General features: G+C 39.0%; 1 protein-coding gene across 1 annotated transcript in view; it reads right to left on the reverse strand.

Moving 5' to 3' along the window:
- Positions 1–246: 246 nt before the first annotated feature.
- Positions 247–26,536, reverse strand: part of GRAMD4 (GRAM domain containing 4) — a 54,365-nt gene continuing 28,075 nt past the window's right edge. The window contains exons 4-18 of the mRNA XM_009883215.1: positions 20,357–20,418; positions 18,297–18,429; positions 17,785–17,810; positions 15,663–15,754; positions 14,000–14,091; positions 12,949–12,997; positions 12,021–12,092; positions 10,632–10,675; positions 10,423–10,532; positions 9,016–9,170; positions 4,974–5,121; positions 4,418–4,511; positions 3,268–3,352; positions 1,557–1,625; positions 247–548 (exon numbers count right to left, since the gene is read on the reverse strand). Coding sequence (XP_009881517.1) covers positions 447–548; positions 1,557–1,625; positions 3,268–3,352; positions 4,418–4,511; positions 4,974–5,121; positions 9,016–9,170; positions 10,423–10,532; positions 10,632–10,675; positions 12,021–12,092; positions 12,949–12,997; positions 14,000–14,091; positions 15,663–15,754; positions 17,785–17,810; positions 18,297–18,429; positions 20,357–20,418 — 1,333 coding nt within the window. The 3' untranslated portion in view covers positions 247–446. The remainder of the gene's footprint in view (positions 549–1,556; positions 1,626–3,267; positions 3,353–4,417; positions 4,512–4,973; positions 5,122–9,015; positions 9,171–10,422; positions 10,533–10,631; positions 10,676–12,020; positions 12,093–12,948; positions 12,998–13,999; positions 14,092–15,662; positions 15,755–17,784; positions 17,811–18,296; positions 18,430–20,356; positions 20,419–26,536) is intronic.

Raw genomic sequence — 26,536 nt, forward strand, 5'->3', positions numbered from 1 at the left:
CCTGAAGAAAGAGACTTCAGGCTGCTGCAGTCACCATTCTCGCATCTCAGGGAAAAACTACTAAGATAAAGGGACAAACGTACCCCTCGTGATATCAGTAGTGTTAAAGGGATCAATCTGTTTCACTTTGTTATTTAGTCAGCTCTCCAAGTGTCTTCCCAGCTTTTAATGTCAGTAAATAAACATTAAAAGTGCTTAATGTGCAAGGCTAATAGTGATGATAGCACTTTCACTGTTTTGTTTCATTTTGTTTTTTGTTTCATTTTTTTACAAAAACCTTAAAAACAAACATGAAGGCATATATAAAATACACTTGATTTATGTAACAGATAGAATATAAACCACCAGACAAGAAAAATTATTGCAAAATAGATGAGGATGTTCATTTTTTTCACTACCAAGTTGTAAAATAAGAAAGTTTCCTTTAGATCTTCTAAGATAAGATACTAGCTCTCACTGCTTGATGATGCAGAGGTTATTTTCACATATTGGTTGAAAATTGTCTCAAAAGCTTCATCTCTGTGTACCATGGCACCAAACACCAAAGGCTAAATGACAGAAAAAAAGATCATGTCAGTCTGGAAAAGAAAAATCTTCCTCTAAGTACAGTTTTGGCCAAATCAATAGGAACAGTAGATGAACTGTATTTGAAGTACATTAATAAAGACATAAGAATCTTTTTCTCTAATAAATCCTTGGATATATGGCACAATTTCAAAGTTTTTTTCACTTCTCCATCTTCTTCTTAGACAACCATGGCATAAAATGCATCTGCACAGAGTACTGGCAATGGAGATCATTTCAACTCTCTTTCTTCTCCATCTGCTCAGTGCATCATATTTTCCTGATTGACTTCTGCCTCCACTAAAGATTTCTAAAAATCTTTATCAGTGCCTCTTTGTTTCGGCTCATAGAATATTTATCTAGGCAGATGAACATTTTCAACTTCATAATTAAGAAGTACTTTTCAATATCAAACAACAAGCAGAAAGCCTGGTACAACGGTCGTGTGACTTGGAGAAAAGTTATTTATAGGTGATGAGTTTAAAATAAGGTTCAGTCATATGTTAAGAAAAGCTTCAGTTGCCTAAAGGGTATTTGAGGCTTAGAGAAGCTTAAATCTTTAGCACCATAAGACTGAAACAGGAAACCTGCATCTGATTGTCAGGCCCTTCCACTTCAAAGCCTCCTCACCCATGGATACTCTCCAGCCATCAGCTTTTCGTTCTGGACTGCACAGCAGAGCAGCCCCTGTGCTCCTGATGAAGGATGCCAGGGAACGGTCAATGGAGGCAGTGAAATCATGAAGCAAATCTGTATGAAGTGTTATAGTAAAATAGCCCAGATGCAGTGAAACAAGCCAAATGTTTAAATTAAAATTCTGAAGCCAAATGTACTGAATAATACACAATTGAACTAAATAAAACAAAACCAAAAAAACCCACAAAATACTGACATAAGGAAAAAAACAACCTTTATGTTGGTGCTAGCCAGAGAAGGAAGACAAAAAGGGTATAAAGTCAAGCACATCAATACAGATACAGACAGCTACTCACTTTTTGTGTAGATGGTGTGGATACAGCAATACCCATCCCTGATCCCGGGAGAACAGAGAGCACTTTATACTAAAAAGAAAAAAAACACAGACCAAAGATATCTTATGTACTAAACAATTGCAAAAGGTGCTGAGAAGGTTACACAACTGCTCACTGGTGTATCCTCCCAGCCATAACTAACAAACCTCTATAAAAACCAAGAAGAGGCCAGATGCTGCTCTTCAACCCCAGAGTCAATGGGTACAGCATCACCCATACAGCGAGAACCTGTCCCTCCTCTTCCTCCCATGAGCTGCGGCAGCACCCAACCCGACTGCCTGAACTGAGCACCGCTATGGTGTGTGGGAGCTGGCCCAGCCGCGATGCCGGGGACCACGCCAGCAGCTGGATGGTGTGGACAGGTAGTAGACCCCAGCCCTATGTGTGAGAACGTGCCTGTGACCGTCACCTAGAGGTTTCCCTGGAAGTAACATTCATCCACTGTTCAAAGGAGCAGCAAGCAGACCAGGAAAAAAAGCTTCTTTTTCAAAATTAAATAGACAAACAGGGTATGTATAGGTGGTTGGTGGTTATTTTTAAAGAAAGTCTGTAATGCTAAGAAGGAATACAGTTGGCTGAACTGAGGAATATCCCCAAGGGGTAAAAGACCCTGAGGCTGGCCTGTGTTTCCCACACTCAAATAAAACCAGGCACGGTACATTTTTTTATGCTTGGCTGCATGGTCTCTGTCTCATCTTTATTAAAAGACCTACACAGATGCAAAAGGACCTTTATGGCAGTAACGACCTACTAAAAAATGAGCCAGCATTACTTCAAGTATGATGTTTAAAATCCATCAATATGAATTATTAATTCCAACGGGAATGTTTAAGTTATGCATAAGTTGTCTGCTTTATAGACATACAATATAAATAGAAGGAACTAATTTGAAAATCTGGAGGTACTTCAGCAGCAGACACCAGGCTGAGGCATTTCTATGCACAGCATGATTTAATCTGTGGCACTCACAGCCACAGGATGTAGTGGAAAGCAAGGGTGGCTGCATTTAAGAGTATGACAAGTTCAGAGAAAGTAACAAAAAGTGACGGTAAATGCCGTATAGAGTGATGCAATGCACCGACAAAGCCATTACTGACTGCAGGCTCATAAAACTTGACCAGGGGAAAGATTACATTGTACTTGCCATGCTTCCAACCACCTACTTCTTGCCTCTGTTAGTGATGGGATCCCAGCTAGATGAAACTCCACCCTGATCCAGTCTGGCTATTCTAATGATTTACCTTTCTCCAGTGACAATAATCCCTCATCCTTCTGAGGCGACGACTTTTAAGACAGTGCATCAACCGATATCAACACCCAACCAGAAGTTAGTATTACACAATTCTTGCTAACAATAGATCTTCTTAAAGCCTACACAATTCTAGTCAATGCAGGAGTTAAGAAACAATACAACTTCAATTTTAAAATAATTCAGGAGTGTAAGGGTTTAGTAAACTACTTTGTTTTTATGCTTATAGGGAGTTTGCTTGTGCTGAGACCAAATGGCTAAACAAGCAGTTCTGGGAAATATACTTGATCAAAGAACTACATTTTACTTATAAAAAATATCAATGGTATGTTTTTTCAAAATAACATAAGCAGAAAAGCAAAACATTACTAACTGAACAGAAAACCAGCTTTCTCCCCTATTTGCAACACAAAACAGACATACCTTTTGAATATCTGTTATATCCGTTAGCTTTATAACTTTATTTCTTTTAGATGAGCCGGATTTGGAGCTTTCAAAGCACAAGTAACTGAAGACAAGGAAAGAAAATGCTCATTTTGATACAGTATTCTAAAACAAAGCTCTCAATATCCCTCCTGTCACTTCTAAAGTTTGAAATCTTACAGGTTAAAATCAGCTTAAAAAAAAATAATAGAGGCACGCAATATGCAATTCAGCTATGGCTTTTAATTTAGAGCATTCGTAAATTCTAGCAATGGGCTAACGTGTCTGAAAGCTCAGAAAATACAGTATGCACACACTCACAAAATCTTGTATTTATATTACTGAACTGAATGGTTAAACCTGACAAGCATTTTAAAGATGCAGGAAGCATGTATATCTTTAACCAGTCGAAATACCAGATCTCAAAAGGCTTATAAATCTTTTACCATCCTAAAAGAAGATTAATGGAAAACTCTGTGTTAGTTTCGTGTTTTTGTGATGCAGACAAAAGCTCAGATTTCTAAACTGGAGAGTGCCCTCCATCACTAGGTGACATTGCATACAGATGAGCTTTACTTCCATTCACTACACTCAAAAGGAATTTCAGTGCAAGACCCAAACAGTAGTGACTATAGTTATTCAACTCTGGGAGGCTGGGGGATAAGTAAGGATTAAAAAAAAATGAAAATAAAGTTCTAGTTTTGAAACCAAGGCTTGAATTTCTATTTTCTTTTTGTTGCACATTGTTTCAAGGCAGCTATATATTCAATTTGCTTTAAAAAAAGAAACTAAGAGTATTTGCCTAATAGCCATTGATCACAACTCGCCAAACACACTTAGGTTTTAGGTTTCTTTTTTAGTACATATATAGTATGTTACCCACATCAAGAACTGCAGCTACTAACAACTGACTACATAGAGCTACTCTTCATTCCTATGCAAGCCTTTCCAAGGCAAAATCACATTTGTTATGCGTTACCACACCCCAGAATCAACTCTCCCTCTCCTACAGTACTTGCTTGAGCTTTTAAAGCACCATGAAAAGGCATTTTTGTTTCAAAACATTGTTAAAGGATTACTTTTAGATTGAAATTTTGTAACGTCTGTTGCATTTCCCCTCTTAAGAAATGTGTGGAGTGCAATGACTCACTTTTCTGTGACATAAAGAACTCCATTCCTGATGTAGTCTGTAGGCATCTTCCTATCTCTGTTAATTAAGCAACAGCGCCAGCCATTTTCACACACTGAAAAAGTCATAACAAGAAATCTTACTTTAAGAAAGAGACAGGCATTATCCCCAACAGTTTCCTTATAAAACAGCAGAAAACACTGAAAATTAAACTTCAGATACCTAAAAACTAGAAGTGTTTACAAAGAAAAGCCTAAATAAGGTGTTTTTAGACATCGTAACATCTGTTTTAACACTAGCTTTTAAAAAACTCAAAACAAAACCACCCACAGAATTATTCCCTTTAACTTGACTATTCCATTTGCATTACCACAAAGGCACATCAGGCTGTGTATTCTTTCAAAGAACTGCAAGGATGTGGAAGGAAAGAATCATCTCCATTCACCCTAATTTAAAGCACTTTTTTTTTAATCAAAAGCTTATATCTACACATTGCGCAGAGAGGAAATTCAACCTTAAATTATCCCTGGCATTTTAGAAAATACCCCACCAATGTAGCCTTCCTGTTGCATAATACCTGCCAAAGGACGCTCATTTTCTGACAGGTTAAAAACTTCATGGAAATTTCCCCTCTTGGTGGTATGAAAACGACTTGTGTCTTCATCTTTGCTGATTCCAGTTGGGGTGCTTGAGCCCACGTAACTTCTGGATGCTGCTGTTTGAAGCTGCAGAAAAATAAACACGATTCCAAAATTTGAACAGCAACATTTAAGCTGCACTCTTAAAAATAACTTGGCTAACTATTCTTCCTGAAAAAAAAATCTGTAATGCAACAATTTTCATTAACTACTTCAATAAAGTTAACTTTGGACTATTGCACTACACTATTGCTACAGCACAAAACTCTAATGCGCTATCTGAAGATCACCTTTCAAAGTGCTGCCCTTCGATGGATGCCCTTTGCAGGGGTGAAAGCACATGGTGCTACGTGTACCTATCTTAAAATACCATTTTTCTGCAGTAAAGGGTATATCTGATCAGATACAGCTAAGTCACTGCACACAACTCCAATTATTAAACTAGTAGGGCTAATAACAGTTAATATATTATCAATACTTGGCTTGTCTTCAAGAGACAGACCAAGCACAAAATATTATTGCACAAAAATAAGTTTAGAACAACAAAAAAAAAAAAGCAAAGAAAAAGCCACACAAAACTGCATCAGCTCATTAGGAACACATATGCTGAAATTGAAAGGAAGATTTCCACGCTACGATCCATACCTTTTCATGCCCTGACAGCTAGCAGGAAAAGAAACAAACAACACAAATGTGACAGTGACAAAAGAAAAAAAGTGAAGTCTATTTAACAGTATAATACATAGAATAAAACATGAATTGAGTGAAGCTGCAAGATCTTGCTCACAAACCAAGAGACTACACACAATGAATGCAATTAAAAAAAGAAGAGTTATCAGTGGTTAGAGCACACCAGTTCAATTTATTCAGGTTGCGTTAGAACCATTGATCTTTCCTTTGCTTTGAAGTTGCACTGAATGTTGCGTGTGTTGACACATGAAATAAAATCGGGATGATTGTCAGCATCCTTTGGCAAGGGGGTAATGTAGCACGGAGTTCTTAAAACCAAAGTACTTGAGTAAAAATCTACTTTTAAACAGAGCTGCTGAACCCCTGGGGACTGCCCTAGCCAACAAGCCCTGCTTCTGGAAGCATGGCAGGCAGTTTCTTTCGGAAAGCTTGCCTGCGTTTGCTTTTTCGTCTTGGTGGGGCACCACACGATTCCAAAGGCTGGCTTTTGTCGTTGAAGCATTAACAGCTCTGTTCTTACACATGCAGTTAAACAACTGGCAAACTGACAACATGCAAGCCCAGGACTAAGCCCTTCTTCAGCAAAGGCCCGATGCTGTTGGAGGCCAACCAGCCTCCGCTGGTTTTTTTTTTTTTTTTTTGCTTGTAAGTTGGCAGCACTCGACACTTCACAGGATTTAGCACTAACAAAAGACATCCAAAGCAAGTGAAAAAATGCGCACTGCAATTGCTGACTAGAAACCAGACTGACAAAACAGGCACAGCAGAGGGTATTTACCATCCAGCTTTTAGGGTAACTGTAATACAACGATGCCTCGGGGGAAAAGAATAAAGAAAGTTGACATGGAAAGCAAATGGTTGATGATAACTATACTATTGCTTCAGTCACTGCCCTTCTGCGGTGCCCTTAGCAATGATCGCGCCCCTGGAACCAAGGAAAATAATAGCTTCTCTAACAATTTGTGTGCAAGTAGAGATCAGATGAATTTTGGGAAGGCTTTCTTGGACAAGTTATTTGGCGTCATATGCACGTAACCAGGTGAAGCTCCATGGCCCAAAACATACAAAAGGTCAAGGCAAGAGGTCTAAAGCTTTTTGCGCTGGAATGAGGATTATTCCTGCTCTCTGCTCCACTGCTTCCTCCCTACCCATTATACAAAGAGATTAAAAAAAGGTGTTTAAACTTCAGTACCACATCCCATCTGGTGGCTGAAGATGTGACAAAGTTCTGCCCTTACTTGTAGTCCTTCTTAACACAGGCAAATGCTACCTCTACCCTTAAAAGAAGCAGCTAATTTATCTACAACCACCCAGGCCTGAGACAACCTATGGTGGATTACTAAGAGAAATGCATTGCATCCAATTTTGATAAACTTTAAACGAAACTGGAAGTGATTGGATTTGTAATGCTGGAAGAGTCACGAGTGTATAAAAACGTCACCGACAACCTGGAGGTGGGAATACCTGGAGGTATTCCTTTTCACTTGATCTGTCATCAGCTTTTGACATACAACCTTTATCCATCAGATACTGTTGTCAGGATTGTTCTCTAAGGACACGGGGTCAGAGTGGTGGTATAGGCAATGAATATTGCATTGTGTCTAGGTTTACAGTGTCTTGTATGCTGTTTAATGATAAGAAACCAAAGCAAATGCACGTGTGCTGGCACTACATGCTGTTGGGCTCTGCCTTTTCTTAAAAAAACAGAAAAAGAAAAAATATTTGGTTTTTACCTTTTTGTACAAAAATCTATTTTTTATACTACGAGGTTCCCAGAAATTTTTCAAGGGGCAAGACAGTGTGTTTAAAATTACCTAGACCAAGTTAATGTTTTCAAAGACATTTGGAAGCAGCTAATGCAGTCCTGCATGTCCTTTCTAGGGAGACAAGCCAAGCCCGTCAAGTCAGACACAGTGGCAGCAAAACCCTGGTTTACTTGTCAAAACTTAAGCCATAAGGAAAAGCCAGAAGACGTAACTGCTCTCTAAGTTTATGGGTTCAAGGTCAGCAATTCAGGGCCTTTCTGCCTAAGGCAGATTAGTGAGATCCAGCAAGAAGCTGCCACCATCACCACAGTACGTGAATGATAACGTGTAAGCTTGAGGCACAGAAACTTTTAAGCCCATCTTCTGCAAGCAAGAGAAATACAGGCTATGGACGGCTCTGTCCAAGTGCTCATTCACCTCTCTCGTCCCTTGGAAAACAGAAGCAGAAGACTCACATTCAGTCAGAGATTGTCTTTCTCTCCTACTTCCTTCTGGCATACTGAAATTATGCTGCAGTTATCATTTTACCACCAACTGCACCATCTCCCCCAGAACTCCGTATTTCTTCTTCTTGACAGGTTAACAACCAAGGGTTCACATGGTTATCCCTCTTGCTCTCCAGTTGCGTACCCAGGCCAAATTATCACTAAGTCTGCACGCTTTAGTCAGAGAGTTTATGACAGTGCTCAGATACCCCATGAACGCAATTAGATATTGTGATAGGAGGCATTAAGCAAATGATAAAATGAGATTAGACTGAAGTTTTATTACTGCTATTTTTTTAACTAATAAACATTGACAAATTCAGGGATATGGAAAAACATGACTTGCTTTTCAGCGATCATGTCAAGCCCCAAAACAATTTCAAAACACAACACTTAACAGATTTAACTATGAGATTTTAAGAAAAGAAAAATTTACGGATGGAATATCAACATGGTGAAAAGTCATTTATGACACTATGCTAAAAGGTCACCTAATACAAATAACCATAAGACATAATGCCTACATCTGTAAACTACTTTATTACCTCTGTTAATGTTTATCTCCTTAGTAAGCTACATATTATATTCACACCTTCCTTTATTTATTTTTTTTAACTAGCTGTTCTTCAATCTCAACAAGCATCTTAATTTCCACTGAAAAAGAATGTCTGAGAATAGAGAAGGGAAATACAAAAAGAGTAAATTTTGACAATAAAAATCACCCAGAATGTATGCTACAGAAATTGGTACGAATATGGATGGCGTCATTTCTGTGTGTTTAGCTTCATACAATGTCCAGTATATGTACATAAATTTATATACACATTTTGATAATAGATTCCTTTCATACAAGAAAGAGAATCCATATAAAAACTCTGTGGCTCTTAAAAATAATAAAAAAATAGAACTAACATTGACTGTTAGGATTTAATTAACCTTCCCTTTAATGTGCTCTAGTCACTGGGGAAAAGGGAAAGGCGGAAAGGGATCTGATTTTCAGATGTTGGGAACAGAGGGACAAAAAGACTTATTACCCTTACCCGTCTTGACACTGTAGCATTAGACCTTTCTTTGAGCTGAGGATCTGTTGGGAGACTTGTCCAGATGATATAAGGAGTATCATACTTAGCTCTTAGTCTGGGGCATCGTTTGAAGATAAAATCAATAAGGAAAAACTTGATTCCAGCATAGAGTCCTGAAAAAAAGGTCACTTTAGTAGGCATGTTGAAGGGATATTAAGAACATCATTTTGATCATGTTTTAACCAGTTCATGAATGAAACCAAATTCTATATCTTCAGTCATAGTGCTAAACCATTCTCTTGGTTTTAATATTTTGTTTCTTCTTCCAAAGACAGGAAATTATTTTTCTTTTCCTCTCCTGCTCAAATTCCTTCCCCCCCATCCCCAATTCTTTTAAACCACATGTCTTGTTATTATGCAGAAGAACATTAAAATAATTCAAACATACATTCCTTATTACCAGAAGCATTCTGAAAACAAGATATACTTCCAAAACAGAAAACAAGCCAGAGCATTCAACTCTGCAGCTCCTTGCAAGAATTGAAATGGCAACAGAGGGCTCTCATGTACTACATTAAACTCTATCTTCTAGTCCGGTATGTCGTCTTATCTTATGCACGGTATTTCCTTGCTTTCTGCCAGATTAAAAAGGGTTTGAAATACTCTCTCAAAACTTTCCTGAATACAATTCAGATCTCCTTCCAAGAGTCAGAGTAAAAAAACAGTTCCTCACACATCTAATTCAACTGCCACAGTTACGTTCAAGCTAACGCAATTTGAAGTTCATTGCCACTAAAAGTAATATTCATTTGATCACATCACTACTTTAACAAAAAAGAAATGAGAATTTTTGGCTCACAGGACGTGGCTTCACATTTTAGAGAAAAGATACTCTCATGCTGTAGCAAGAACCCTCTTTTTCCAATCCCCAGTTGAGACTAAGCATCTGCAACTTCACCCACAGTAATCTGTTTATTTTGTCCAGTCTATCCTCCAAGTTTTACAAGTAGTCCCATTAACCCTTTCATTTTTTTCCAACCCTGTCATCTTCATGCCTTCTATGTGATCCCACATATTTAATTTGCAAGGATGTATGAGCAAAAAAAATGCCAAAATATAGGATTTCCGGGAAGCCTTAAAGCTGACAGTCTGAAGAGCTCTGCTAATAGGGCATCATAAACTTCCACTCTTCAAGGAGCGAATGCATTATCCAGTCTTTTTCCTATTATATTATGTATCCAGAGATGGTTTTCAAAATGCACATGACAAAGGATGCCAAACACAATGAAAATACTTTGAAACACTGCATTATTTATTAATGCAGGGTTTTCTTTCTTAAACTCTAAAATTCTCCCTCTAAAGATCACGTTAAGTTTTTATACATTAAGTCTAGACTGTAAGAGGTCAATTATTTATTGTGTTTACCCATTGCAAGCCCAATAATCCTGTAGGGCAAAAAGCAGGATGCGATAAAAGCTGCCCATAGAGTAATGTAGAGCTTCTGTGTTATTTCTGGCTGGACCCACATGAACAAGCTGAAAACAAAAAAAGAAACAAAATTTTACTACTACTGTTCCAGACATTGGTCAAGTCTTGTTTTATGAGAAAAGAAGGACTCATGCCAGATAACTCACTTTTTAATTTTTTCCAGTATGTCTGCCATCTTGCCAAAAAGGTTCTGCATAAGAAGCAAGAGAATCAAAACCAAGTTCTGCATTATTTTGGGGTTTTGTACACATAATAGAAACAGAGTTATCTTACAGAATACGCAATTCCCAGAAGTGATTTTTTAACTCATTTTTAGCCATTTATCTACTTCACAATTGAGTAAATACAGAACAGAATAGCAATACTCAATGACTTCCATCTCGTTTAACACCTTGTTCTGTAGCTCACAATTGTTAGAAGTGAAGAAGCTATTTGACCCCACTGTCTTGACTGCAAAGTGTTTCTATCACTGCAAAAATTTTAAATTAATTAAGTTGTCAATCTAAAAGTTAAGAGCTTCTGTAAGTACGTAACAAAATAGGAAGTTCCTTCACACATTTTGAGCACTGAAATTTCAGGAAATGGTTACTGAGTTCATCAAGCACTGGACTGTTCGCTTCTTTGGAAACACACCACTACCAGGTTTCTATCATACAACCTTGGAGTTACTAGATTTCATGTCATTCCAACAGCTGTTGATGCAAACTGATCAACTGATCCCTGCTCAGCACTAAGAAGGTTATTAAGCCATCTTTTCTAACCAATTCTTGCTGTCACAGCACCTGAAAATGTCATCTTCCCAATAAATTTCCAAAGGTGTTTATATAAACATATGCACCACCAGCAGCAGCAGGAGGGAGATGAGCATACACAGTAGGCAAGAGAAAGATAAGCTACTTCAGCAGCGGCACACCGTTAGACAGGACACAAGGTTGCAGTTCAACTGGATGGTGGAGGCCCTCAGCTGCTAGGGAAGCTCCTCGAACCAATGGAGCTGGGAGAAAACCTTCTTTCACCCTCTCCCACACAACCTGTAGATTTCAGGGCCGGGGGTGGTGTTTAAAACAGGCTATTTCAGAGATGCCATTCAAACTGTTGAATTAACACACCTAAACAGACAATAGCTTTCAGCTAAATCTTGAAGGAATAGGGTCTCCTACATCAGTTTTATGACTAGCAGATTTGGGATATGGATCCCCACTCCAGTACATTGGTAAGATCTGCTACCTGATCTACGTTATCAGAAGCTCATATGCATATATTAGGGGAAAAATGCTCAGAAGCTGCTTCTGTTCCCCTCCAGATCTCGCTCACACCTGTTATCGGAGAACCTCAACCAGTTCTGTGAAGCATCACACCATTTCAGAAGCTCCAGGAATCTTACTGAGATCTCTACTGCTCATAGGTAAAGATCCCTACGCAAGAAAAGTACTGCTTGTTTTCGCATGCTGCATAACAACATCCTTTGACCACTTGGACTATGAACCTCCTTGTTTCTAAGGAAGCAGGTGGTGAGGTCGAGAGCAGCACAGTACCTGCGCCTTCTGAGCCACGTCTAGAACAAGCTGAAACTTTTCAGACACGGTCAGGTCCTCTTTTGGGGGTTCCTTGGGCAAGAAAGAGACAATCCATAAATTTTCAGCGCAGCTGAAATGGGTACTTTACAGAACTCCTCATGACAAGATAACCCTTCGATGTTCTTAGCAAAAGTCCTCCCACTTTAAACAGTCTCCAAATTTGCCAAGTTCCACCCTTGTTTCAGATCTATTGTTTATGTCTTTCATTGCTGGTTATCTTTAGGTCTCGATGCTTTTCCCCCACGGCATGTGCAACCATATTAATATGAGGCTATGAAAGACACTGTAAGTCTCTGGAGCAGCGTGGTTACAAAGGCTTTCAGTGTATGACCATATGCTCAAGCTGACCTATTTCTGGTCTAGCACAGAAATGTCATTTTTGTTAGAAGTTTTACATCTAGAACTTTTAAATTTATTTATTTAAATAGATTATTGGCTTTTTGAGAGGAAGAAAATCACCCTGGAAGGGAGGCCTCACTCAGTCTTAGTGAAAGGTCTGAAATTCAACAAGCTCCATCTTACGTTAACACTTACAATCCTTCCTGCTTAAAGCAGGGTACACAAGCATTGATTTCAAAATGTTATAAAGAAAACAGAATGCAAGGCTTCTTGAAGATCCCACAGGATCTAACTTGTCCCAAGCTAGCATATTAACATTGATTCCAGAAATGTGATCCAAGTTTGGAATACCTTAGGGTGAAAAACCCAAACCTAAGAGTGCTGTTAATGAAGATTTCTAAATTGCAAGAGAGAGAAAAAAGTTGTACTGTCTTTGTTTGCACCTCACCCTTCCTTCCTTCCACAACTACCCACATAAACACAGAGGAAGGTTTTAAAGGTGCAACTTTTAACGTAGCCACACAGGCCAAGCTGATCAACGACCTACCATGGGTTCGGAAACTTCAGGCACAATGCTCCACTGTATTCTCCAACCCCTAGAAGTTATGGAAATAGTTAAAGAGAGCAAGTACCTCTTCTCCACCTGCCAACATGGATTATTTGTAAGAGGTTAAAAAGCAGGTTTCTGCAATAAGCACTTATGGCTTAAAAATATAATAAAATAATGCCCAAATTAACAAAGAACCCACAACATAATAAAAGTGGCGAATCATAGAGAGCTTTAAAGGTACATACATTCAAAAAAAATATTAGCTAGGTAGATACTACACAATCACTGCTTATGGGTTTTACAACAAAAGTGAACTCTGTGCATAGAGCAAAATAATTAGGAATATTTTTTTCCTGGTTTTTTATGCGAACAAAATTACATCAACTTATTCAGGAGCCTATTTGCTTCTAGCAGTTTTCAAAGAATAGAGCGTCACACAGTAAGTATCAATTAAGTCAGAAAATTATTTAAAAAAATTGCACATTAAGGTCCCCTCCACCATTTTAAGGGGCAAAACACTACCAGCCTAAAATAGCATTTTAAAAAGATCCTCTCACTAGAGAAAATGTACATTTTTTTTAAAAAAAACCACCTCTTAATTTTTAATAAAGACTGTTTACAAATGGAAGACACTTTGGATAAAGAATGCCAAGAGCTACTGAAAAAGGCAAAACTGCAATTTTGGGCATAGATGAAAATTAACTCTAGGGAAAAGCAGCAGGCTTCAATATTTAAGGTGACATTCTCCAACCACTCTGAACACTACAGAATTTTATTTTAGAATTTTAACGTGCTGAGGGATTTGTCTGATAACATGCAGCATCATTTATGATGACCCAAGTCACAGGATATGAAGATAATTTGTTAGAATACTCAAAAATTATAGAAACTGAGTAATGAGATTAAGGATATTAGAATTTGAATTTCACTTTGTTAGATTTAACTCACAATGTTAGAAAAGGTAACAGTTTACAACTCAATGCAAGAATAATAAAACATCTTTCAAGCAAAGCGTTACAAGAGAATAATCTAGTATTTAAGTAAATACCTGGCTATGAGGTAATTTAGGGACAACCTCAAAATTGCTAAAAATAAGAACATAGGAATGGCCCAGCCATGCCATACAGCATTCATGTAAATCTGCAGATTAAGGAAAAAAAAAAAAAAAGAAAAAAAGAGAGATGTGGATTACAAACCGGGTACAGTGATTCACACAAAACACCACTGCCCACTGTACTGTTAGGTTCAGAATCATGCAATTCAGATCACCAAAATTAATAAATTTTAGCCACCCCATAACTGACAACAGCACTGCATTCATGAATGTAAAATCGAAACTAAGATTGAACCAAATCTCCAAAGATGACACTTAACTAGTTCTCAGCTGCTTGAGAGACAGTATTGAGTACTTCCAACACTGCAATTATATGAAGCGGTAGGGGGGAAAAAAAAAAAAAAAGAAAAGAGTAAACCCTAAAATCTGTGAATCTGCTATATGACCTATGGTCTAATGTCACCTAGGGCAGCTGAAGCAACGGTATTGTAGAAGTTATAACAATTAGCCCCATACAGGGGAGGATAAACTCTCTCTCTATTATTTCAGGTCAATTAAATCCCAAATTTTTACCAAGCTTAAAATATTGCAGGAAAACAGGTTTTATTTTACCTAAGAAGTACAAACACAAAGTGCTTCAAAAGGTATTCTGTCCCTTTCCCAGCTTCTGAAAACACAGAAAGTACAGCCTCCCTGCCAAGAGATGTTAGGCTTTTCACTGATAACCCAAAAATGAAGCATTGCTCCAGCTCCAAGGTCCCAGGGCTTTCCGAGTTCCCTCTTTCAGCTTTTATCTGAAGAATGGGTTTGTCAGGAGAGGCAAGAGAAAAATCAGTAGCTTATGATAAGGGACAGACACAGAGCACCGTGAGGGGCGAGTCTTCTCCTCAATATTCCTTTGGCTGTGCTGTGCAAAGTAGCATTAAATAAGGCTCTGTAACTTATAGGGAAGGATCATTTAATGAGAAAGTGTGTGACATTTTCACCAAACAGGTTCATTCAGCTACAACTACCAGTAATAATTTCCTTCGATATCAATATATTTCATGTCCACAGTGACAAAAACAATTCATATCATTTAATTAGAAGGAAAACAAATTAAAACCCCACTAAATAGTTATGTCACCTTGTGACATGCAAACCACCTTACACATCATGGGAATGCTTGAATTTAGCTCACAGACCCAGCGTTCGCACATTGAATGATACCCAAATCAGGGCATTTTGCCCCTCATCAGTAAGTATGATCCTAATGAATGGCAAAGAGCACTGATGGTGGACTATAGCTTCTTATCAAACATAGCCACTATCACCATTTCAGCCCTAGACAACAAGAGGTTTTGCAGAGGCTGAAGCAACCATCAAATTACAGAACTGGGAGACAGGAAACAAGAACTGAGAACAATGCCCAGATCATTCTAAGTTATTTTAACAGTTAGAAAACTATCCTACAATAAACCCAGAATACACACTTTAAGTAGCTTTGAAATATAGCTGAAGTGACAACTACTGGTATTTTGTGTTAAATGAAATGACACTACTTGATTTGACTTAAACTGCAGCATAACCCCAGCTCCGTTATGGCAGTTTCAATGAATTTCAGTAAACAATAGATTTTAAAAGATCATACTACTCCTGGAGGAATAGGATAACTTACAATAAAGGCAATAGCAGAAGTGTAGATAGAATACCAGTCTGATAAGGCAGTAAGATTCTTCACAAAATTAGTAACAGGTTTGGCACCTCTCTCTAAACAGAAGCAGAGAAAAATACAACTGTTAGAAATAGCTGGCAGTGGTTAAATCACTTGTAAATGACAAACAACCAAATTAGAAAATTAACAGGAATATTCAAGACATGTAAAGATAAAAAGGCTTGTCCAAATTAAGAAAAATGAAACCCATCAGTGTAACTGAACAACTAGTTAAGTAATGCATTTCCAAAAACTAAGTATTATTCAAGACAAAGGTTACATCTAAACTGAAGTATAGACAAAAATAATCAATACCCTCTACAGGGGTACCCGGGATGCTGATAGCACCCTGTTCTGAGCCCTGTCCATGCAACCATGAAGAACTCTACACAGGTCACTTCATCCCCCTGTAAAACAAGGTAACTTAGCCTGACTGGACTCAAAGCCACCGAGGAACAGCTTGCTGCTATCTGACCAAGCTAGCTTAAAAAACAGGCCAGCTCTCTCAGCCACGTTTCTGCAGGTACTATTAGTAGCACTTTGTTGCTTACTCTTCCTAAGCCAAGAGACATAGGACCTTGCTGCCTGAAGAAGTTTGTGTCCCACCTCTGCAGACCTTTGCTCTTGCAGTCACTGCACAGGAGACAAACCTGTGCCGGGAGAGGCATCACTCCCACACACAGATGCCCACAGCCAGCCAGAGACAGCAAGAGGAGCTCCTCCTCAGCTCCCTGAAAAAGACTTCTCCCTTACCCTTCTGAATCCTCTAAGCTTTTCTACCACTTGGGCAAACTAGCCAGGGGACACAAGAAGACAGGAGAGGGCTGCTGCAAGACCTTTGCTTTCTCTGTTGGAACACACGGGTTTTGCCTTCCCTGCTGAGAAGAGTGATGACTCCACTTGCACAGGGGGGCCCAGGAGTACCCACCCTCGTTTGCAGTACAGCTCACAACTTTCAAAAGCTTTCCTCAAGAGAACCTGTGACTTGCTGTCCTAGTTTGTTTGGCTTGAAATTCAGCTATCCTCGATCCATTCCCTTAGGGAAGTAATTAAACAACTAGGACTAGATTTCCTTGAGCATCAGCAGCACAACCAAAGCAGTGGATGAAGTGAGTGGAAGGGCACACTTGAGGCACTGGAGGAGTCACAGACTCCACCGCTGCTCCACCATCCTACACTGACCCTGCAGGGAAGGTCAACACCTAGAAACCGCTGGTAACAACAGCGGTCTTGAGAGCAACCAAGGGTCTTGAGAGCTCTGGGTGGTTGTCAGGCACCCCTGGACAACAGGGATCTAGATTTTGTCGCTCAGCGAGTGGAGGTTAAGAACCACCCAAAGCTTAAGCGCAATACTGCTTTTTTAAAAGCTATTCCGAAGGCAATGCACATCCACCATGGAGAACAGGTTGCAAGTATTCTCCCAAGTGAAACTAGAATGAATATCAGTATTAGAATCAGGAGAACAAAACTGATCTTACATGGAGATTACAGAGCCTTATTTCAACTTCACCTTCCCCCTCACAATAATTTAACAATTTGGAGCACAAATCAGCCTTTTTTTTTTTTTCAGGCTAGCAATTCTGGCTGCACAGAACTTCTGAAGGGCTGAACTACTTTGTTTAACCCACCATCCTCCATCTTCCAAAGTAATTTACCAGCTATCCAAGAGAAAGAAATGCAAGACACACTCAGGGTATGTATTGTCCAACCCCTCCTTCTTTGAAAGCATAAGCTAATAGACTAGGAAGCAAACTACACACAGCTCAGGCATAAGTGTATAAATACTGTTACTTTTGCCATAGGAAAAATACCCTGTTCTCATTCATTACATGTTTACACATTTTAATTAACATTACATTTTTAGTTCAGAAACACCCTATGTAATTCAGGATTAAAGGCAAGCTCCTACCACTGCTCCTCTAAATTACTTTGCGATCCAAACACTAACTCAGGATTTCAGAATCACGTCTGCTTATGAACTGGCAGAAGTATTTCAAAACCCTGTATTTTAAAATGTAGCAATCCTCCTGATAGGGTTACTAAGAACTATTTTTACTTACAAAATAAAATACTGCTAAGTACTTACTTAATCTTCTCATATTTTCAGTCAACCTGAAAAATAATGGATAAAAACAACCTGTTAAATAGGCAAGTAGTGCACAGTTGTATACATTTGGTCCTTGAAATACTGCTCACAGTTATAAATTAAATGTTTGTGCATAAGGCTTCATTCTTGCCTGTTATGAAATGTGTTTCTAGTAACTAATACAGCCTACCTTGCATCCAACAAAAAACTGAAATGTAAAAGCTCCAGCCTAACTAAGACTTTTTCCACAGTTTTTGAGAAGCATATGATGGAACCTGGTAAACAATATAACTTTTGTTCTACCTCAGACAGCAGGTAAACTTCAAATTTTATGTTTTGGCCAAAGCATTCACTAATCTTTTGAGATGGTTCTGTACTTTCAGTTTTATTACTTCTAATGCAAACACTTGCTCAAACCACGTAAAAGGTTGTTAAAAAAAAAAAAAAAAAGAAAAACAAGAAGCAACTTGTAAAGAAGCCAACAATTTCTCACAATCATGTTAGAGATTTACCTTCTAGCACTAAGTGGCTCTTCTGTTTCCACCGTATTCTCTTCTGGCTGAAATCTGAAGTCCTCGACATACTCCCCAAATTTGTCACAAAACCACTTCTGGAGTCTCGAACAGACTGTGTGACTACGCTTATCTGTAAAAAAAGAAGCACTAAGTGTCAGGGTAATACTAGAAGACATCTTCATACAAAGCCTGCCCCTGTTCCCTCACGCCATGCTTTGCTGGGAAGCAGACTTTGTACTGCTTTCCTGTCCTTCACCTACACTCTTCACGGAAACTCACTATGCAGTTTATTTCTGCACAGAAACCCTGACTGCACTAAGCTGGTAAAATAAGACTAAAGGTGACTCCTGCTTTGCTCTAAGTACAGCACATGGAAGTATCTTATTACCAGAACTACACAGATTATTTAAACATCCTAACAAACGAGAATTTTTAGCAAACACTGTAAAAACATTTTCTGGTTAAGAGGTTCCTGTAAACAAAAGACTGATGTAAATCTCTGCACTCCTATTGTGCTGAAGGGTCACCTTGAGAAAAGCAAGCATAAAGCAAAACACTGCTGAGCAAAGAGCAGGACAACCAACTTGCAGTCACATAAATTTGACAAGAAAGGGAGGTGAAAATCTAAACAAGATTCTGCAGGAAGTATTTTTACTACCACTTTCCAACTATTTACAAGCTGTAAAGATTTTGTGTGTGTGTGTGTAAAATGTGCACTTTCTTTTTTCTAAAGCCAGGCTACAGAAGTTATGCTGTATAAACCACTTTCTATATACGGAATATATAGTCATAATACTGCCTGGAAAGTCTCATATGGCAAAGTAATGAAGCGATGCACACTTTCTGTACGTCAGTTTCAGCAGAAAAGTATAACATAAATATATGGGTATATGGAAATAATCTAAGAGTAAAAGCCTTAAGGTAGCACACGTGAGAACAAAACAATCCCCTTTTGCTTCACCTGTAACTCAGAAAATCACTGTCTAGAAGAAATAGACTATTCTTTGGAAAGGTAGGTCAACACAGCAATGTCATGAAGAGCACACTGGTCACAATTATTCTAGGACCAAATTTAATACAGAACTCCATAAAATTAAGATATGACTAAACAGAGGCATGAAAGATTTATCAGCCAATTACAACAGCCAAAATGATGCTTTTAAGCACTTGATGAAAAGCAACCAGTGCACAGAAAATAGGATCAAACTATTTATTAATGAATGAGTGATATCTAGAAAAACAAGGAATTTAGTGACAGATTACATCTCAGAGAACACTTCTGTGTGAACACAAAAAAATATGAAGTAGCTTCCCACATGCTAATCCTTCAGATAGTACTGAGAAAAATTTTGAGTAGACAACACAGAAAAAAATGGCACGTTGCAGTTCACATAACAGAAAGTATTGGGAGTACAGGAGGAGCAACCCCAAATTTAATCCACAGATTTAAAAGAATAAGTCTCAATCAAGAGGTGTGGGGAGGAAAGCTTAAGTGTACTGAAAGATTAAGAATGTGCCTGTTGCCTTAGTTCTTTCAGAAATCACTATATTATTGCATTCATAATAAGCAACAGCTTGAGAAATGTAGACGACAGTTTAAGTGTTGAAAAAATGAGTAACTCTTAACTTTATTCCTTCTCCAGAATGTCTTTCTTTTAGAAAAAGGAAGAAGTAATACAGTTAATGGCATAAAAGAGCTTTTGCAATTGAGAAGAAAACAGAACATCTTTTCTATGTATTACACCTGTTTTCTGGTAAGTCAAGGATCAGCAAAGCATGCAAGAATGATGAAGTCAGGCAACAACTTTCATTGCATTCCTAAAAGCTTTAAAATACACAGTCAATTCCTTGCTCAGGTATGCAAAGTCAGCTACAAAAGTAAATGCAGAATCACCTACAGCGAAGTAAGAAGCTGTTCGAATGCTCTTTCATATTCAGCTTCTTCACAAGCCTGCTTAAGGACCAAGCAAGTTTTTCAGCAACGTTTGATCTTCTAAGGATCAAAAGGAAGGGGTGGAAAAAAATCAAACTGCTAGTAGAGATCTGACCAAGATTACCTGTTCCGTTGGCTTGTGTCTGTGGCTTTGCAGGTTGCTGAGCTGCAGGCACCTCTTCCGTCCTACAAAGAAAGCGGAAACAATGTGAAATGTTACAGATGAAGATTTTTTTCCCTTTTAGGTAAAGGGAGCACTGGAACCTTCAGGGTTTCCATAGCTGAGATAATACAAGATGACAAGGAAAAAACCCACTTATGCTCTTTTGCAAGACTCAAAATATTCATCACACACTGCACTTAGGATCCAGGGAAATACCGCTGCCCTGTCTGTGGGTGTATAGATTTGACAGATAAAAGTAATAATAATTTGAGCAAGACGCAAACGGTATGGAATAAGGGGTGGAATGTGCTGGCTTGAGGTAAACCAGGACCAATTTTGTTCAGTAACTTTGCTTCCTAGCTGGGCCTCTTCTAACTACTGAAATTAACAGCATATTGTGCAGACAGTGTTCACTCTCTCAGAGTGATAAGACCTATGTTTACAGTTGATGCCCAGGCACGGGATGCAGAGAGGCTCTTCCTTATACTTATTGCTACAACACCCAACTTGGTTATTTACCCCGTTGGAGTGTCAGAAGTGGAAAAGTGTAAAGGGGTTCCACCTGCGGGGAGGAGCAGACAGGACAGGTGACCCAAAACTGACCAACAGGGTATTCCATCCCATCTGCCTCATGCTCAGTTCTGTTTGTCTGCCTTTGATCCCGATCCTGAATGCAGATCTGGAATCCAGCTCCCGTCCATCATCAAGTCCAGTCTGGAACTTCCCCAGTGCCAGCCAGTGACGTGACTGTCATCCTGGGAGCTTGACACGGTTTTGTATGCATTTCACTATTTCCTTTTATTTTATTATTAATATTTCATTAAGGTAGCTTAGTTCCTTCTAAACTCGTAAGTCTCTTTTTCCCTCCTCTGCCTCTCTCTTTGAAGAGGGGTGGAGGGGAGCATCTGTTGGTCCCATCTGGGGTCCCCCAGGTCCCCGTAGCCAATTTGCCCTAAACCACGACACACCCCCTGGATGGAGAAGTGAGGTTTAGCCATTTCCTGTCACCAACAGCTCAATTTCATCTTACAACTACTAAATAATTTAGTATCAAATTCGTTGCATTACTTATGCCTTTGTGTTGTATATTCATTGCAATGCCTGTCAGGAAAATTCTTCAGAGCCCCGACTCTTCCCACAGTAATAAATGAAAAGGGATTCCGTATCGCAAGTTGATAACTACAGTACTAGAATAAAACCAGTTTAATGCATGAACCTTGCATTCTGCCATCGTTACTGGAGCCAAATGACACTCATCTTCACAACAAGAGGAACAGGTGTCAAGAATTATTTAAAATGTTATGTTGTAAGCTCTTGAAATGCACAGATATCAACCAATTTTTAAAATATCTTTTTTAAAACTTGCAAAATTGAAATAACCATCTGAAAAACTGAGACAAAAATGTTCTACAAATATATGGCAAGTAGCAGGCATCACTGGTCTCATCTTACTTTGAATTCTCATCCATTAAAAGTGAACAGATTTTGGAAACCACAAATGCTTTTGCCATTCTGCACATGTGTAAGGCTCAAAATTACATTTGCACTATCCACAGCCTCCAACTGCCAACCTGTCTTGAGAATACTTCAGGCTTCAGTCCAAAAGTCTTCAGCCATCCATGCAGATATCCTACAGAAAGATTTTTTTCTAATGAAGCAGCAGCTTTGACAGCATAACACCAGATGCAGCAAGCTCTACTTGACAGGGAGTTGTACGATTGAAAAGATTACTGCTTGAAACAAAAACGTGTTGGTTGTGTAATTTCATTATCGCCCATTTATCAGACAATATAGGTGCTTTCAAATGTTCCCTTCTTCTTTTACTCCTCAGAAAGGCAACCAAATGGGATGCTGGTCAGCAAATGGAGAGCAAGAAGACGGATCCTACTGTACAGATTGCAGCAATATAGATGGATATATAGTTGTCTCTCCTGCTATTCATCTAGGAAGTACATTAAGGAAAGATCTCACTGTACTGTCTGCACATGGAAAAGGTCATTACTAATGTGCGATGTCTCAACATCAGCATATATCAACGAGTATGATGGAGAAACTACAGAACTAATTACCTCCCTTCATTCCTAAGCACTCCCCACATTTAATGAGCTTTCCACATCCTTGTTCATTTCTAAAAGGACATTTAGAAATATCTTACTGCTTTATAAATTATAACTGGACATCTATCTGTGCAGAGAAGCTGAATTCAACAGTTTCTGCTTTCAAAGCCACTTGTTTTCACGTCTCTTCAGGATTTTTCCACACAGCTTCTGTATTTGAAGCAACTTTTCTTTCCAAAAGCTACCTGAAATTCCATCAGCTTATTTTTTCTAGCTGAACTTTAACTTTGGTTTCTGTGCCATTTTTCTGAAGTTTCTACACAAACCATGGGGTCCCCACCTAAAACCTCCTCCTTTCCTTGCTCTTTCCCCCAGATCCTTTCATCTCCTCCATTTCCAGCTCTGTCTCTCTAAAGACAGAGAGCCATTAATGTGATTAAATTTGCACAAACCATTATACAGCAGTGTCTTGTTTTCTTCTATTGGCACATCAGACGGTTACACCATATAGGTGGGCACTTTCACCTGCAATCTGTCACTGTCACTGTGCTTCATTGAAGATGAAGACAAATTTAAGTAGAAAGGAGGTAGTCATTCACAAGCAGGTTCACAGAGGCAGAAGCCAGTTACTCAACCCGCTCCAGTCATGCAAAGGCACTGGGGGGGATGTCACACCTAAACAGCTCCAGTGACAAAGCCAAGATGGGATCCCAACACCACCAGCGCCTTCAGGCTGGGTCTTCCTTTGACATGCTAGGATATATTTTCAGAAGCAGCACAGTGCCATTACTCCCCATGTTTCTTGTGAAAAAAATCCAAAAAATCTCATCAAGAAGCAGTTCTGGATAGCAGCCTCACTGGGCTCCATCAGGAGCACATGATGGTTTGGCTTTGGCCCTTCTTGGTGCTGTTTTATTTCCTTTTTTGGCAATGTCTTACTTGCCATCTGCCTGTTACTCCTTCCCTGTGAAGAACCTGACCTTTACGAATCATCAGGTTAATGACAGCTCATTACTGCACCTGTGAATCAAGTTATAATTAGCCACTTTAGACAGATTTGGGCCAGGAAGCTCAGAATTCATTGTTTGGGCTTGCACACCCACTGGGAAGCTCAATCTCCAAACCAGGTCATGTTGAACCAGCCAGTACATCAAGACCGCTGACAGAGGGGAGGAATTATCTTTCCTACAGTTTCTGAACCACTCTTCATGCCAGACATCAGTTAAAAGGCTGAAAAATACAAATGGTCCCCACAACAATGCAAAAGGCTGTGTTTCTATGCAGGCTTCCTAACTGCAGCCTGCACCAAAGAAAACAAGCTGCATGAACTTCTCTGGGATCACACTTTCCACACAGAAAAAAGGATGCGATTGGTAATGCCAACAGAGCCCCATCCTGTGGCTCGGTCACATTTATGCAACGAGAAATTGCACCCATTTTAAAGCACAGGCTGATTAAAACAGATAAAAGCAACTACAGCCAATGGAGAAGACAAACACAAATGTGCCAAATTTTATTTTTTATTTTTTTAATATATACCCAAGTCAGGGAAGCATGACTATTAAGAGCTGTTCATGACGAGTGGAAGTGCAGCATTCAAAAATGACCAGCACACACTGATGCTACCCCACAGAATAGGGCCAAGGGATTGGTTTTTTAGCTGCAAGTGTGACACAAAAGTTAAGGGAGCCTTGACACTGAAGGCCATTTACCTTAGCTAAACTTTTTGGGTTTGTGGACCTTTGGCCTTGAACACAGTTGCAAGTTGAGGCCTATGTGAATCAACAGACTCTCCCCAACAACTGTGTGAAGACTAGACTCGCTGCACACAACAGTTCCAGTCGCTGCTGGGATGTTCTCAGACACATTAAAAGCAATTTTCCTACAGGCTGACTCCGAATACTGAGTTCACAAGCAACCCATCATCATTCTTTTGACAGCTGTGGTGGAAGCCAGTCAAGGCTGTTATATCTTCCTTACAGCTCAAAGCAATGTAAATGTGTATGCACTTCCATCAAAAGCACCTCACAACCTCAGAAACACAAAAATAAGCATAAAGGAGGTATTTTCACAGTCCAGTTTAAAGACTAATCATTTGAGTATACATTGTTTCTTAGCCTGAGGAGCTGTCACAAAACTGAGTTCATATGTTTTGCATCTCCTTCTCATTAAAATACACCAAACTATTCAGAAGCCTTTGTCCTCCTTACCAGATACTGCCACATTTTACATGGCTAGTGTCCTAAACTGGTAGTTTCAGAAACAAAAGAAAAGGTTTCAGAAGAAATATCATCAACCTAAAGTTATACAAGATCTAAATATCCATGGGCAGAAAAAACAAAGAGATTTAAAACTAAACTCTTGACAGAGGCTACTTTACAAGCAGCAGCCCATCACCAAATCTACTAGGTTAAAAATAAAGGTAGGCCCCAAGTTCAGCCAACAGGGTATGTCAGCAGCCACGTATGTATGTGAGCAACCCCAGCACGGCTCAGCAGCCGGGCGAGAAACTTTTGACCCAGGTTCTTGCTACCCGTGTGGAGCCCCAGCCTGACCGGAATCCTTCCAGGAGGGAACGCTTCCAGCCTCTGGAGCAATCTCAGGCTGAGGCATCTTCTCAACGGGCAGTCTGCCATACCCAAAACACTGCATGTGTGGAAGATGGCATCATTTAATACAAGGCCAGGAAGAGTTAACCAAGATAAGCGGTACAGAAGGAATAGTGGCTTATGAAGAAGCATCGTCTATTTTCTCCTTTTAAAAATAGTTCACAATGATACTAATAAAAAGGTTTGCATAAGCCACAGCTTGTTGGTAGGTGTAGCTGCAAAGTTTCTTTTTTTGTTTTGTTTTGGGTTGGGTTGTTTTTTTCTGTGTGATGGAGCTAGCTCACAATTTGTAAAATAGGCAGCAACAAGCCCACAAGTTACATTAAACAATTATTGCTCACACAGACTATTCTAAATTATTTATGCATTGTTCCACTAGCAAAATGTCATCAGTTTCAGCTGTTGCACCAAACGCTGAGCCACCCCAAAGTGCGTCTGTGGAAACCTTCAGCTGCGGCCACCATGTTTCTGAATACTTAGATATACGGTCAATAAACTGCATGAGAAATTAAACCACTACACATCCCCATCTTCCACTCCTCTCTCCAAACAATTCAATGAGAGAAGCCTATGTTCTTCACTAAAAATAAATAAATAACAAAAAAATCTACAATGGTAGCTCATTGTTTTCTCCTTGCTGAACACTTTGCAGCATGTATTTATACAGTTACATGTATTGATCTACTTCACAAATACTTTTGAATACTGCAAATATTAAAATAATTTCTTCCTTCTTACACAACAGCATGGTTTGTTTTTCATTAGTAGTTAACTTCTGTAAGCAAAAAGAAGAGTACATGCAAACATGTTCATATGCATATCTATTTAAATATTGTATGCAAAATTACCTGAGAAGCAGGGTGAATTTGTTTTTGTTGACATAAGCAGAGACGGCTTTCTGTGATTATTTTGCTTAACAAAATTAAGTTTCTATCAGGTGTATATTTGGCCTATTAGGTATTTGATTGCGTCAGCCAACACTTTGCCTGTAGTCCTAATAAAAGTATTTTAAAATGTCTACAGTGAAGTGCAAAAAGATAAAAAGCAGCGAAGAAGAATTTCACACAATGGAGCACAAGTTAAGGAAAAAACACAAGCAACCTGATTTTTCTTTTTCTGGGCAGAAATTGGAAGTTTTTCAAAGTCTTATTTTGTTGTCATCTTACATATACCTGCCTGTCACAAAAACGTTGGAATATTAGCAAGACTAGATAGAAAAAGATTCAGATAAAGGTGATAATTGGCTGAATGTAATCCCCAAGTGCAATACCCCAGCTGAAAGGGCCAGTGTAATCCTTAGGATATCTAAATGGGAACACAGCATTGAAGCAGAGCGGTCATGTTACCTTAATTTAGCAACGGCACACCTGTTAGAGATTTGCTGTTGTCCACAACCCAACAAGACACAGATGTTGACACTAATATTGATACATAGACCTTCAAACTCTTTTTTCTGTAAAACACATACTCATAAA

The sequence above is a fragment of the Charadrius vociferus genome, unplaced genomic scaffold (assembly GCF_000708025.1).
Source record: "Charadrius vociferus isolate BGI_N301 unplaced genomic scaffold, ASM70802v2 scaffold363, whole genome shotgun sequence".
Taxonomy (NCBI): Eukaryota; Metazoa; Chordata; class Aves; order Charadriiformes; family Charadriidae; genus Charadrius; species Charadrius vociferus.